Source organism: Heterodontus francisci, chromosome 4 (genome assembly GCF_036365525.1).
Source record: "Heterodontus francisci isolate sHetFra1 chromosome 4, sHetFra1.hap1, whole genome shotgun sequence".
NCBI classification, from domain to species: Eukaryota; Metazoa; Chordata; class Chondrichthyes; order Heterodontiformes; family Heterodontidae; genus Heterodontus; species Heterodontus francisci.
Window position 1 is genome coordinate 12305001 of NC_090374.1, and position 14595 is coordinate 12319595.

At 48.2% G+C, this 14595-nt stretch overlaps 1 protein-coding gene across 1 annotated transcript; it reads right to left on the bottom strand.

Moving 5' to 3' along the window:
• Positions 1 to 391: 391 nt before the first annotated feature.
• Positions 392 to 5596, bottom strand: LOC137368895 (C-C motif chemokine 19-like). Its single transcript, XM_068029144.1, has 4 exons — positions 5402 to 5596; positions 3181 to 3307; positions 2373 to 2468; positions 392 to 1757 (listed from the first exon to the last, which is right to left on the bottom strand). Exons 1-4 carry the CDS (start codon positions 5547 to 5549, stop codon positions 1748 to 1750), a joined length of 381 nt encoding a protein of 126 aa, XP_067885245.1. The 5' UTR covers positions 5550 to 5596; the 3' UTR covers positions 392 to 1747.
• Between the last annotated feature and the right edge of the window lie 8999 nt (positions 5597 to 14595).

The following is a 14595-nucleotide window of genomic DNA, read 5'->3' on the forward strand; positions in this document are numbered from 1 at the left end:
GTGCTATTGAGTCTTTTATGTCCACCTGAGAGGGTAGATAGGATCTCGGTTTAAGGTCTTATCCAAAAGATGGCACTGCCAACAGTGTAGCACTGGAGTGTCAGGCTGGATTTGTGTGCTCAACTTTTTGGATTGGAACTTGAACCCAGAACCCTCTGGCGCAGAACCACGATTGCTACCAACTGAGTCACAGCTGACAGGTGAACCTCGCTTTGTGATAACCTTGCTGTGTAAACTTAAGGCTTTCTTTTCCTGATTGACTGGCCCTCTCCTGATCAATTCACCCTGGGGACTTCTCCGTGCCTTCCCAATGAGGAGAAGCTCACAACATTCATAAGATAGCAACGATTTGGTATCAGGATGGTAAGAAAATAGATTTAATTCACGACCATTTGACATGAAGAAATCTGGAAATTTATTCAATCAGTACAATAAAAGTGTTTACAGGTAATTGAGTGGGAGGATGGGCATCACTTAACAAATATTGCACCTTAATACATAAAAAAGAATAGAAACAAGACAACACCATTTAGCTATCATGCCAGTTTCGGCTGCGGCCCATGTGCATGCAATTGTAAACTCAACCCACCAATTTAATCACCTCCCATGGCCCATGTACGCTGTAACCTCTCAGACTCTATCTGCTAGTTTAATCCCCCACAGCCCATGTACACTCAACTCACCCTTTTAATATCCTCCCACAGCCCATGTACATTCTACTCTCCCATAGACTTCATCCGCTAGTATAATCTCCGACAGCTCATGTACACTCACCCCTATCATTGCCTCTCATTCTTTTTAACTTTGTTGCTGGAATGTGATTATCTCTGGTAAGGGCTATCTCCAGTTACCCTTAGAAGGTGATGGTGCACCTGCTCCAAAAACTGCTGCAGTCCATAGTGCTCAGTATGTATGGTAAATCAGGGACATAAACCCTGGACCCTCAGATTAAAAGGCTGATGCTCTACCAACAGAGATATCCAGGCTATCTATCCTCTACTGCATTCTACATACACTCTATCCTCCCATGGACTCTACTTCACTCATCTCGTGACTCAGCTCCTTACAAAACGTTCGGTGTAACTATTTCCTGATTGCCAAAGAGAATCAAGCAAAATCTATTTAAGCCTCCTATTAACCTTGGTCTGATGACCTCAGCAGAGAATCGACAAGCTGGAATCACATTGAGCTGTGTCTCCTTAAACCCCAATTCCATTCCCAAGCAAAGATTGATTCAGTTCCTTTTTGAAGTAGCTCACTTTCATGACCCAGTACTAATCTGGGGAAAAGTTCAATTTGACATTTGAAGTTATGAGTGACAACTAGAAATTGTTAGTCAAGGACTTTTGAACACAGGTACAGCATGGGTTAGAATTAAAGGAAAGCTTCCTCTACACTGCCCCACAAATGCAGCCTAACGCCAATTTCAGTGCAGCATCGTTACATTTCCCACTTCTCCAATCAGTCAGCCTTTGTGGCCTCTAATGGGTTAAAAGCAATGAGCCAGAATGCAATAATGATGAAGTAATGCACATCCCCTGACAACGGGACTGAATTTACAGTTACAAGCAGTCCACAGCTACATTTATCACTTGGAAACAGATTCACATTAGTCTGGGATTATCTCATACAGTTTGTCATGAAGTAAGGGAGGGTAAAGATGAAAGATGCTGCAGACTATTCACGGTCCTGCTGGGAGTCGCGACACTTCCACAGTCTCTCACTTCTTGAATGTCCTTGGTTGAGATTACTGCCCACTAGAAAGAAGGAAAAGGTTTAGGAACAAGAAAATCTTTCATTTACTTCACCAAGAACAGAGTTACTGGTACTCATCATTGCTGCTTAGCGTTTGGTTGATAACTGGTCATGGACTGGATTTCTAACCTAGAGTTTTGACTTCAAATCTCACAACAGCAAGTTATAAAACAGCTGGAATCACTCAGCAGGTCTGGCAGCATCTGTGGAAAGAGAAGCAGAGTTAACGTTTCGGGTCAGTGACCCTTCTTCGGAACGTTCCGATGAAGGGTCACTGACCCGAAACGTTAACTCTGCTTCTCTTTCCACAGATGCTGCCAGACCTGCTGAGTGATTCCAGCATTTCTTGTTTTTGTTTCAGATTTCCAGCATCCGCAGTATTTTGCTTTTAAGTTATAAAACAGCGTTGGTTAACTCTAGTGTAAAGCTCCCTGTACACTATCCCATCAAACACTCCCAGGACAGGTAACAGACAGAGTTAAAGGTTTGTGTGCAATCACTTGCTAAGCTCTAACCCAAAGCTAGGAAGTGTTGGGTGATTTGTGCCCCTTTAATATATTCAGGAAAGGCCTCATTGAGTGTGATTACAAGCGGAAGTGAATTTATGTTCTGCTTACAGTAACTGCCTGATTTTGTCACATCTCCTCATTAATTTCTTCACCCATCGGGTGTTCTGTGGAGCACACAGTTTCTTGTCCTTCAGTGTGATGATTCTGCAAAACAAGGTTTATTTTAACATTAGCAATCACCCAGTGAGTGTCTCCACTGCCCCATAGACTTGAGTTGCCTTCCAGTGTGTCACTCTGTCCCGAGTGGACTCTACCTGTTCCATTCCAACTTGAGTTGGTTGTTTCAAGACCAGAGCTGCTGGTTGGAGTGGGTCAGTGAGCGGGGTGGGGGTGTGGGGGACTGCATCACAATTAGCCTCAATGTCGAATTGGGATGGGGAGTTGGGACTGGAAATTTGTCTGATGGGATTCCCACTCCCAATTGCCTTCTCTTTACCCCAGTCGATAGTGGTCGTGCGCACAGAGTGATCCCACACTCTCTGCTGGTGATGGGAGTGTGTGGATCAGAGTGTGGGTTCTGATTCTCCTGCCACATTCCCCATTATCACCCGGGATCTGCCCAACGTCATCAATGGATTGGTTTGGCTGTGGTGCCTCTGGTGGTTGAATAGCACGTCTTGGCTTATAATTGGGGAATGGCTGCAAGAGCTGTGGGCAGTCAGTGCCCATGGGATTGGTGCCTAATATCAGTCAGAAGTGGGAGCAACAAAGCAGGATTATTTTAGTTTCAAGCACCTCATCGACCCAATGTTATTGCTGTGATGGGGAAGGGGACTGGTGTCTGGTTGGGGTTGGTGGGAGGGGGGTGGGCGGTGACATCGAGCAAGAGGTGAACTGGACATTGATTCCTACTTACACCACTGCAGAAATGCGGCAACCCATCGCAGCATCTTGCACCTTGTAATCCGCCACGATGTGTCTGGGAATCACTTTGTGACTGACATCCAGGCAACAGTCCATTGTACCATCATCGCCCCGGTTTCCTAACCACAGAAGAAAAATTGTCACTGGTCAGACTGTCACTCATCTTCATCTAAGGTCTGGTGAGGGACAGTGGGTGTTGGACCCCTGGCTGATGGTCCCTACCTGAGGGCTAGAGGTTTGAGCTTTACCCCTGTATCACTGCCTCTCATCCACACCACTGCTGCCACCCACCTCCTCTACAAAAGCGGCTCCCCCACTGAAAATATGAATCATAGAGTCATTATGGCACAAAAGGAGGCCATTCGGCCCATCGAGTTCATGCCATACGGTATCAGTCATTTATAAAAATAATTCATGATGTGGGCATCACTGGCATGGCTGGCATTTATTACCCATCTCTAGTTGCCCTTAGACCCTGGTGGATAGTGGACCACCTTCCTTTTGAACCACTGGTAGCGGGTTTGATACAACTAAGGGCAATTAAGAGCCAATGGCATTAGTTTGGGACTGGAGTCACATACAGCTGTGACTAGGTAAAGTCTGGTCCTAAAGGGTGACCCCAGTCCCACACTAACCTGGTTGACCCTTAACTGCCCTCTAAAGTGGTCAAGTAAGCCTCTCAGCTGTCACAAACCCACCACCGGTGGTTCAAGAAGGCAGCTCGGGGCAACTGGGGAACGGGCAATAAATGCTGGCCTGGCCAGCGACGGTCACATCCCGAGAATAATGAAGCTAAAAGATTGTATTGAGTAACTGGGCGGTTAATTGAACTGTTCACAGCTGTATGTTACTACAGCAGAACAAGAGGAAACATGCCCTGAGATTGTAAAGATACATGACCATGTGAAAACTAGCACTGTTCTAACCACTTCCATCCCCACTCTGAGCTGTGTTAACTATTTCACCAGGAGTGGCAGTGGAGTGGCTGGGTTGGGGTGGGGGGGCAGGTGAGGGCCTACAATTACCAGCCCTGAGGCTGGGGGAAGTGTGAAAAAAGAATAAGTCTGGATTACTCCTGATCTAGTGGCCAGTTGGGAAGCTGAGGTGTTGGCAGATTGTGGCTGAGGACTAACTGCAGCTTAGCTGCGATGTCATCACAGTTGAATAGCCAGCTTATTCACCGGGCGCACGTGTGAAGGGCGATCGCACGGTTGGATAGCAAGTGGGATCTGTGGGGAATCGTACCCCAGCAAGGGATCAGTGTTGTCAGAAGAGGCTGGATGATTGTGCGGGGTGCTCATGTGGAGGGGAAGGGTGTAGATTTTCAATCTACTGCCTGGTTGTAAGTTGCCGATCGGCAGAGGGTTATAAAAAGCTGCTCGATAAAGTCACACAGTCTCTATAGTGACAGCAGATCCAAGGTTTATGCCCGGGCACCAGGTTTCTCTTCCTGACTCTGGCTAATTGGATCTGCTGGACACTGTGATGATCTGGGGAGGAGTGTCTGCCGATGTTCTACCCACCCCGTCTGTGGCACTCTCACTTCTGAGTTGGGAGGTTGGGGGTTCAAACTCCACTGTACAGACTCTAGCACATAGCACAGGCTGACGCTCCAGTGCAGTACTGAGCGAATGCTGCATTGCCAAAGGTGCTGTCTTTTGGATGAGACATTAAATTGAAGCCCTGCCTGTTTTCTCAGGTGGAAATAAAAGATCCCATGGCCACTAATCGAAGTAGAGCAGGGGAGTTCTCCCCAGCATCCTGGTCTCCCCAGCACTGCTCAAACAGATCATCTGCTCATTATCACATTGCTGTTTGTGGGATCTTGCTGTGTGCAAATTGGCTGTTGCGTCTCCTACATTACAACAGTGACTACACCTCAAACAAGTACTTCGCGGGCTGTGAAGCACTTTGGGAGGTGCGATAGAAATGCAAGTTCTTTCCTTCTTTGAAAGAACATGATCACGGAATACCAGGGACTATCTCAAATCAGCAGAATGGAATTGGCAGCTGGCATTCCCGTGCTGCCTGTTAATGGAGAAAAGCTCCCCAAAAGTGATTCGAGGAGGGAATAATCACAAAAAGAAACATTCTGACTTATTCACTCCCCTCTCCACATTACCCCACCCCCCCCACCCGACTAAGGTGCAAAAGAATTGCCTCAGGACCCTTAACACTTCCCATCTTGTGACAATGGAAGGAGGTTGTCTTACCTTTGCAGGAGTGACACAGGATGGCACAAAGCAGGAGAGCGACTTTGATGTGGAGGCTCATGATGGCGAAGGTCGGGTAGAGGTGATCTCGAGAGACAAGAGAGTGAGTGTCCAATGGAGAGAGGTCGGCTCTGGGAATATCAGGCATCCATCAAAGGACAAGAGACTCTCTGACTGTTAGCAGATTCCACTGCCTCTCTATATATATATATACAACGTGCCCAAGTTTCGCTATGACTGTTAACTGTTCACTGGCTACATAACAATTTTTTTTCTCTCTATCTCTTGAACAATTAGATCTAATCGTGTTGCATTGGATTGCTGAACAAAGCAAACTTTCTGTAAAGGGCGTCTTTGTCACCAAGCCAGTTTCGTTATCTGGCATTCTCCCTTCAATTGACACACTCCCAAAACTCCCAGCTTAGCCAATTGTTCATTTCATTCTCTGTCTGTGGGAGCTTGCTGTCTGCAAATTGACTGCCGCGTTTCCCCGAACAGTTACAGTGGCTGCCCTTCAGAGGTACCTCACTGCGAGGCAGAGAGGTTTAGGGGGGAGAAATCCCGCTCAGCCGCTAATGTTGGAGCGATTAAAATCGGGGTTGTCTAAGAGGCCAAAACTGGAGAAGTGCAGATACCTCGGAGGGTTTTAGGGCCTAACAAACTTTACAGACAACACAGGCCTGTGTTTGTAACAGAAAAAAAAGAGCCTACATTTTTATAGTGCCTTTCACAACCTCGGGAGATCCCAAAGAACTTTACAACCAATGTAGTATTTTTGAAATGCATTCACTGTTGTAATGTTGCAAACAGAACAACAACAATTTATATTTACATAGTGCCTTTAAAGTAATAAAACATCCCAAGGCCCGTTACAGGAGCATAATAAAACAAAGTACGACACTGAGCCACAAAAGGAGCTATTAGGTCAGATGACCAAAAGCTCGGCCAAAGAGATAGGTTTGAAGGGGCATCTTAAAGGAGGAAAGTGAGGTGGAGAGGTATAGGGAGGGAATTCCAGATCCTGGGGCCTCAGCAACTGAAGGCGTGGCCACCAATGGTGATTAAAATCGGGGATTCTCAAGAGGCCAGAATTAGATGAGTGCAGGGTAGATGATCGGAGGGTTGTGGGGCTGGAGGAGATTACAGAGATAGGGAGGGATTTGAAAAGAAGGTTGAGAATTTTAAAATTATGATGTTGCTTGACCGAGAGCCAATGTAGGTCAGTGAGCACAGGGGTGATAGGGGAACGGGACATGGTGTGAGTTAATGTAGGTCAGTGAGCACAGGGGTGATAGGGGAACGGGACATGGTGTGAGTTAATGTAGGTCATTGAGCACAGGGGTGATAGGGGAACAGGACTTGGTGTGAGTTAATGTAGGTCAGTGAGTACAGGGGTGATAGGGGAACAGGACTTGGTGTGAGTTAATGTAGGTCAGTGAGTACAGGGGTGATAGGGGAACGGGACTTGGTGTGAGTTAATGTAGGTCAGTGAGCACAGGGGTGATAGGGGAACGGGACTTGGTGTGAGTTAATGTAGGTCAGTGAGCACAGGGGTGATAGGGGAACGGGACTTGGTGTGAGTTAATGTAGGTCAGTGAGCACAGGGGTGATAGGGGAAAGGGACTTGGTGTGAGTTAATGTAGGTCAGTGAGCACAGGGGTGATAGGGGAACGGGACTTGGTGTGAGTTAATGTAGGTCAGTGAGTACAGGGGTGATAGGGGAACGGGACTTGGTGTGAGTTAATGTAGGTCAGTGAGCACAGGGGTGATAGGGGAATGGGACTTGGTGTGTGTTAATGTAGGTCAGTGAGCACAGGGGTGATAGGGGAATGGGACTTGGTGTGTGTTAATGTAGGTCAGTGAGCACAGGGGTGATAGGGGAACAGGACTTGGTGTGAGTTAATGTAGGTCAGTGAGCACAGGGGTGATAGGGGAATGGGACTTGGTGTGAGTTAATGTAGGTCAGTGAGCACAGGGGTGATAGGGGAATGGGACTTGGTGTGAGTTAATGTAGGTCAGTGAGCACAGGGGTGATAGGGGAATGGGACTTGGTGTGAGTTAATGTAGGTCAGTGAGCACAGGGGTGATAGGGGAACAGGACTTGGTGTGAGTTAATGTAGGTCAGTGAGCACAGGGGTGATAGGGGAATGGGACTTGGTGTGTGTTAATGTAGGTCAGTGAGCACAGGGGTGATAGGGGAACAGGACTTGGTGTGAGTTAATGTAGGTCAGTGAGCACAGGGGTGATAGGGGAATGGGACTTGGTGTGAGTTAATGTAGGTCAGTGAGCACAGGGGTGATAGAGGAATGGGACTTGGTGTGAGTTAATGTAGGTCAGTGAGCACAGGGGTGATAGGGGAATGGGACTTGGTGTGAGTTAATGTAGGTGAGTGAGCACAGGGGTGTTAGGGGAACGGGACTTGGTGTGAGTTAATGTAGGTCAGTGAGCACAGGGGTGATAGAGGAATGGGGCTTGGTGTGAGTTAATGTAGGTCAGTGAGCACAGGGGTGATAGGGGAACGGGACTTGGTGTGTGTTAATGTAGGTCAGTGAGCACAGGGGTGATAGGGGAACGGGACTTGGTGTGAGTTAATGTAGGTGAGTGAGCACAGGGGTGTTAGGGGAACGGGACTTGGTGTGAGTTAATGTAGGTCAGTGAGCACAGGGGTGATAGAGGAATGGGGCTTGGTGTGAGTTAATGTAGGTCAGTGAGCACAGGGGTGATAGGGGAACGGGACTTGGTGTGAGTTAATGTAGGTCATTGAGCACAGGGGTGATAGGGGAACGGGACTTGGTGTGAGTTAATGTAGGTCAGTGAGCACAGGGGTGATAGGGGAACGGGACTTGGTGTGAGTTAATGTAGGTCAGTGAGCACAGGGGTGATAGGGGAACGGGACTTGGTGTGAGTTAATGTAGGTCAGTGAGCACAGGGGTGATAGGGGAACGGGACTTGGTGTGTGTTAATGTAGGTCAGTGAGCACAGGGGTGATAGGGGAACGGGACTTGGTGTGAGTTAATGTAGGTCATTGAGCACAGGGGTGATAGGGGAACGGGACTTGGTGTGAGTTAATGTAGGTCAGTGAGCACAGGGGTGATAGGGGAACGGGACTTGGTGCCAGTTAAGACACAGGCAGCAGAGTTTTGGATGACCTCTTGTATACGGAGAGTAGAACCTGGGAGAGCAGCCAGGAGTGTGTTGGAATAGTCAAGTCGAGAGGTATCAGCGACATAAATGGGGGTTTCAGCAGCCAATGTGCACAAACCAAACTCCAGCAGTGTGATAATGACCAGATAATCTGTTTTACTGTTGTTGGTTCAGGAATAAACATTATCCAGGACACTGGAGAGAACTGCCGACTACTTCTTCACAGAGTGCTATGGAATCTTTTACGTCTACTCAAGGAAACAAACAGTGCCTCAGTTTAATAACTGATCGGGAAGACAGCACCTCAAGAATGCAGCACTCCCTCAGTACGGCACTAGCGTATTAGCCTGGACTTTGCATTCAAATCTCAGGAGGGAGGGAGGGAAAGGGAAGCAGGGGCTTGAACACACAACCTACTAACTCAGAGGCAAGAGTGCCACAAAATGAGCCACAGCTGTCAGCAAATTCTCCTGATGAGAGTGTGCAGATGCCAAGCAGAGGTTGAGTGAAAACACGTTTGAAACATGGATCAGCAGGAGGTTTTTTAATGGGGTGGGGTATGGGGGGGCGTGCAGCGGTGAGCGGTAAGGCTGGGAGATCAGGCAGGGAGTTTCAGAGAGCAGCCCTGAGGCATCGCAAAGCTCTGACACCAACAGCTGGTAGGTGGGGTGGCCGGATCATCAGCGGGCTATTTGACTCTGGTGTCCATCACTGCTGTCCACCAGTCCCAGTCCTTGCTACCTATCCACCTTGCAGCGGTAGTAGTAGGCAATCTGGAACGAGAGACTCTGTGGAATCTTCCTCTCCCTATCCACCAAGACTCTGAGGGCAATTTCTACATTACCTTCCAGAAGCACTGGCTGAAAAGCAGCCGCCAGCATAGCACAGACAGGTCTGTGTGGCTCGGCGCCCGCTAGTTACATTTGGGGCACAGTGTTCTCAAGTTTAATCTCCTGCCCTCTGTTCACTGCAGTAATAGTTAAAGGCAAACATGTTCTCTGTCTTAAGTGATTCTCACACAAGTAAGCACAAATCTTCCTGTTTTGTGGGATCATGTTGTTCACAATAAAGCCGCCATACGCTAACCACAATGACCACACTTCAGCTGCCAATTCCACTGATCGCAGATGGCTCTAGGATATTTTTACATTGTCAGCTGTGGTTTGCAGCCTTGTCTCTGAAGCTTCTTGATTCTAGCCTCAGTCCAGAGACATGAGCACAAAAATTCTGAGTCTGGGTCAATATTTATCACTCAAACAACAACCAACATTTTTCTGACTGGAGGAAGATTTTTCATGGGATTCCCCTGGGGTCGGTTTTCGGATCTCTGCTTTTCTTGATATATATTAGTAACCTGGACCTTGGTGTGCAGGACATAATTTCAAAATTTGCGGATGACACAAAACTTGGAAGTATAGTGAACTGTGAGGAGGATAGTGATAGACTTCAAGAGGACATAGAAAGGCTGGTGGAATGGGTGGACACATGGCAGATGAAATTTAATGCAGAGAACTGTGAAGTGATACATTTTGATAGGAAGAACGAGGAGAGGCAATAAAAAATAAAGGGTACAATTCTAAAGGGGGTGCAGGAGCAGAGGGACTGGGGGCTATAGGTGCACAAATCATTGAAGACGGCAGAACAGGTTGAGAAAGGGGTTAATGAGGCACACAGGATCCTGGGCTTTACAAATAAAGGCATAGATTACAAAAGCAAGGAAGTTATGTTGAACCTTTATAAAGTATCGGTTTGACCTCAACTGGAGTATTGTGTCCAGTTCTGGGCACCAAACTTTAGGAAAGATGCGAAGGCGTCAGAGAGGGTGCAGAAAAGATTCAGAAGAATGGTACCAGGGATGAGGAACTTCAGTTATGTGGATCGGTTGGCGAAGCTGGGGCTGTTCTCCTCGGAGAAGAAAGATTAAAAGGAGATTTGCGAGAGGTGTTTAAAATTCTGAGGGGTTTGGACGGAGTTGCGAGAAACTGTTCCCATTGGTAGGAGGGTTGAGAACCAGAGGACACTGATTTAAGGTGATTGGTAAAAGAAGCAAAGGCAAAATGAGGACAAATTATTTTTTATGCAGCGAATGGTTAGGATCTGGAATGCTCGGCCTGAGAGTGTGGTGGAGGCAGGTTCAATCGAGACCTTCAAAAGGGAACTAGATAATTATCCGAAGAGAAAAAATGTGCAGGGCTGTAGGGAAAGGACAGGGGAGTGGGAGGGGGTGAGTTATTCTTGCAGAGAGCTGGCACAGACACGACAGGCCGAATGGCCTCCTTCTGCGCTAAAACCATTCTATGATCACTAAAAAATCAGATTACATAGTCATTATTTCACTGCTGTTTGTGGGACCTTGCTGTGCATATATTGTCTGCTGCATTTCCTAATTTTTAGTTATTTTTTCTTCCTTTTTTTAACATTCTTTTTTACATTTTTTACAATCTTTTTTTTCGCATTTATTTCATTTCATCTTTGTTTGTTCAGTTTGCTTACCCACTGTTTTTTTTCAGGTTTGCACTTGCTGCTGTTCAATATTCAGTGTATTTACACCTAATCTGTACTAATGCTTTGTCTTTCAACACACCATTAACATATTGTTTGCCTTTGCTCCGTGACCTTTTGGTCAGCTATGTGGCCTGGTCCAATCTACACCTCTTTTGTTATCTCTTGCCCCACCCCCGCCTCACTTGCTTATAACCTGTGACTTTTCTAATATTTGTCAGTTCCGAAGAAGGGTCACTGACCCGAAACGTTATCTCTGCTTCTCTTTCCACAGATGCTGCCAGACCTGCTGAGTGATTCCAGCATTTCTTGTTTTTATTTCAGATTTCCGGCATCCACAGTATTTTGCTTTTATACTTCAAAGGTACTTCATTCTCTCTGAAGAGTTTTGGGACGTCCTAAGGTCATTAAAGATGCTATAGAAATTCAAAGACTTGTCTCCCTTCCCACCCTCCACTCTCTTCTGCTGGGGAGAAAGACGCTGTCCCTTTAAGGCACAGAGTTTCTTCCTGTTATTGCTAATTTAGCTGAGCCTGGAGGGGAATTCTTTCTTAAAGGGGCAGTACTGATCTTTCATGAATGTGGAAAAAGTTTTGGCTGACACTCCATTGCAATAATGTCGAAGCTTTTTCCCAGGGTGGAAGAGTCAGTTACTAGAGGACATAGGTTTAAGGTGCGAGGGGCAAAGTTTAGAGGGGATGTGCGAGACAAGTTTTTTACACAGAGGGTGGTGAGTGCCTGGAGCTTGCTGCCAGGGGAGGTGGTGGAAGCAGATACGATAGCGACGTTTAAGAGACATCTTGACAAATACATGAATAGGATGGGAATGGAGGGATACGGTCCCCGGAATGCAGAAGGTTTTAGTTTAGGCAGGCATCAAGATCGGTGCAGGCTTGGAGGGCCGAATGGCCTGTTCCTGTGCTGTATTGTTCTTTGTTCTTTGTTCTTTGCACTGTCAGAGGGTCAGTACTAAGGGAGTGCTGCACTGTCAGAGAGTCAATACTGAGGGAGTGCTGCACTATCAGAGAGTCAGTACTAAGGGAGTGCTGCACTGTCAGAGAGTCAGTACGAAGGGAGTGCTGCACTGTCGGAGAGTCAATACTGAGGGAGTGCTGCACTGTCGGAGGGTCAGTACTGAGGGAGTGCTGCACTGTCAGAGGGTCAGTACTGAGGGAGTGCTGCACTGTCGGAGAGTCAATACTGAGGGAGTGCTGCACTGTCAGAGGGTCAATACTAATGGAGTGCTGCACTGTCAGAGGGTCAATACTAATGGAGTGCTGCACTGTCGAAGAGTCAATACTGAGGGAATGCTGCACTGTCAGAGGGTCAATACTGAGGGAGTGCTGCACTGTCGGAGAGTCAATACTGAGGGAATGCTGCACTGTCAGAGGGTCAATACTAAGGGAGTGCTGCACTGTCGGAGAGTCAATACTGGGGGAGTGCTGCACTGTCAGAGGGTCAATACTGAGGGAGTGCTGCACTGTTGGAAGTGCCGTCATTTGATTGAGATGTTAATCTGAGGCCCCATCAGCCCGCTCAGGGTGGACGTAAAACGTCCCATGGCCACTCGTTTGAAGAAGAACTGGGATTTCTCCTTCTGTCCTGGCCAACATCACTGAAACAAACTATCCGGTCTTCATCACATTGCTGTTTGTGGGATCTTGCTGTGCGCAAATTGGCTGCTGTATTTTCTACATTACAACAGTGACTACACTTCAAAAGAACTTCATTGGCTGTAAAGCACTTTGGGTTGTCTCACTGCATACCTCAAACCACCTCACACCACCCTCCCTCACCCCACTTCAACCCCCGACCCAACTCCCACCCCTCCCCACTTCACCCCCCGGCCCTCACCGCTCACTCCTCACCTCCCCACCCTACTCCCAAACCCCGTTTCCCGCGCTAAAATAGAAGCAAAATACTGCGGATGCGGTTCTGAAGAAGGGTCACGGACCTGAAGCGTTAACTCTGCTTCTCTCTCCACAGGTGCTGCCTGACCTGCTGAGTATTTCCAGCATTTCTTGTTTTTATTCCCGTTTGCCACGTCCCTTCCTCCACCCTACCCCACCCCATCTCTGTTTGCATTGCTACCTTTATTACTCAATAAAAGTTTCGCACTGGCCTTGTTTCAGCGATTCCGTTCAGGTAGCAGTCAAATGAAGTTTCAACATAACGATTGAATAAACAAGGATCAATCATTAACCAGTAAAGAGTAGCTTTGAACAATCCAGTGATATGTTGTCAGACCCGAGGCACAGAGTTGATGGACTTGGATACGTTTTAACTTGTCAGCTGCACTTTATTTTAGGATTAGTAAACCGAGGTGATGATTGCCAACCTCTCGACCCTATTCAGGCAGGGAGCTGCTCCGTGGGATGAAAATGAGTTGCTGGCATCTCCCGGCACGTTGGATTAAAAAAAAAATTCCCCTCCTTGTTTTCAATTCCCTCCATAACATCGCACCTCTCTATCTCTGTAATCACCTCCAGCCCCAAAACCCTCCGAGATATCAGCACTCCTCTAATTCCCGCCTCTTGAGCATCCCTGATTTTAACCATTGGCGGCTGTGCCTTCAGCTGCCGAGGCCCCAAGCTCTGGAATTCCCTCCCGAAACCTCTCCACCTCTCCGTCCCTCGTTCCTCCTTTAAGATGCCACCTCTTTGACCAAGCTTTCAGTCTGAATATCCTAATATCATCTTCTGTGACTCTGTGTTTGATAATGCTGCTGTGAAATCCTTTGCCTGCTTTACTACATTAAAGCTGCTATATAAATGCAAGTTGTTGTTCAGGAGTGTGGATCCCCCTCCCCCCCCACCACTGTTAGTGAGATCAGCCGGGAAGATGAGGGAATTCCAGCAGGTTTTCCACACCAGGATTGGCTTTAAAAACCACAGGAGTTATTTTCACCATCACCGCCTGGCTGGTTAATCGGAGGGAGCAGATAATCCTCCCTCACCCTCCATCCTCCTCCACCCTCCTCCCACCCTCCTCCACCCTCCTCCACCCTCCCTCCACCCTCTCTCACCCTCCCCCACCCTCCTCCACCCTCCCGCCACCCTCTCTCACCCTCCTCCACCCTCCCTCACCCTGCCACACCCTCTCACACCCCCCTCCACCCTCCCTCACCCTCTCTCACCCTCCCCCACCCTGCCACCCTCTCAAATCCTCCTCCACCCTCCCCCACCCTCTCACACCCTCCTCCACCCTCCCCCACCCTCTCACACCCTTCCCCACCCTCCTCCACCCTCCTCCCACCCTCCTCCACCCTCCCTCCACCCTCTCTCACCCTCCTCCACCCTCCCTCACCCTCTCACAACCTCTCCCACACTCCTCCACCCTCGCTCAACCTCCCCCACCTTGCCACACCCTCTCACACCCCCCTCCACCCTCCCCCACCCTCTCACACTCTCCTCCACCCTCCTCCCACCCTCCTCCACCCTCCCTCCACCCTCTCTCACCCTCCTCCACCCTCCCTCACCCTCTCACAACCTCTCCCACACTCCTCCACCCTCTCTCACTCTCCCCCACCCTGCCACACCCTCTCACAC

Coding starts and splice junctions, on each gene's coding strand:
- LOC137368895 (XM_068029144.1), bottom strand. CDS start 5,549: ATGCCTGATATTCCCAGAGCCGACCTCTCTCCATTGGACACTCACTCT. Junction 3,308..5,401: donor CCTGTGTCACTCCTGCAAAG/GTAAGACAACCT, acceptor TTCTGTGGTTAG/GAAACCGGGGCGATGATGGT. Junction 2,469..3,180: donor TGCCGCATTTCTGCAGTGGT/GTAAGTAGGAAT, acceptor CTTGTTTTGCAG/AATCATCACACTGAAGGACA.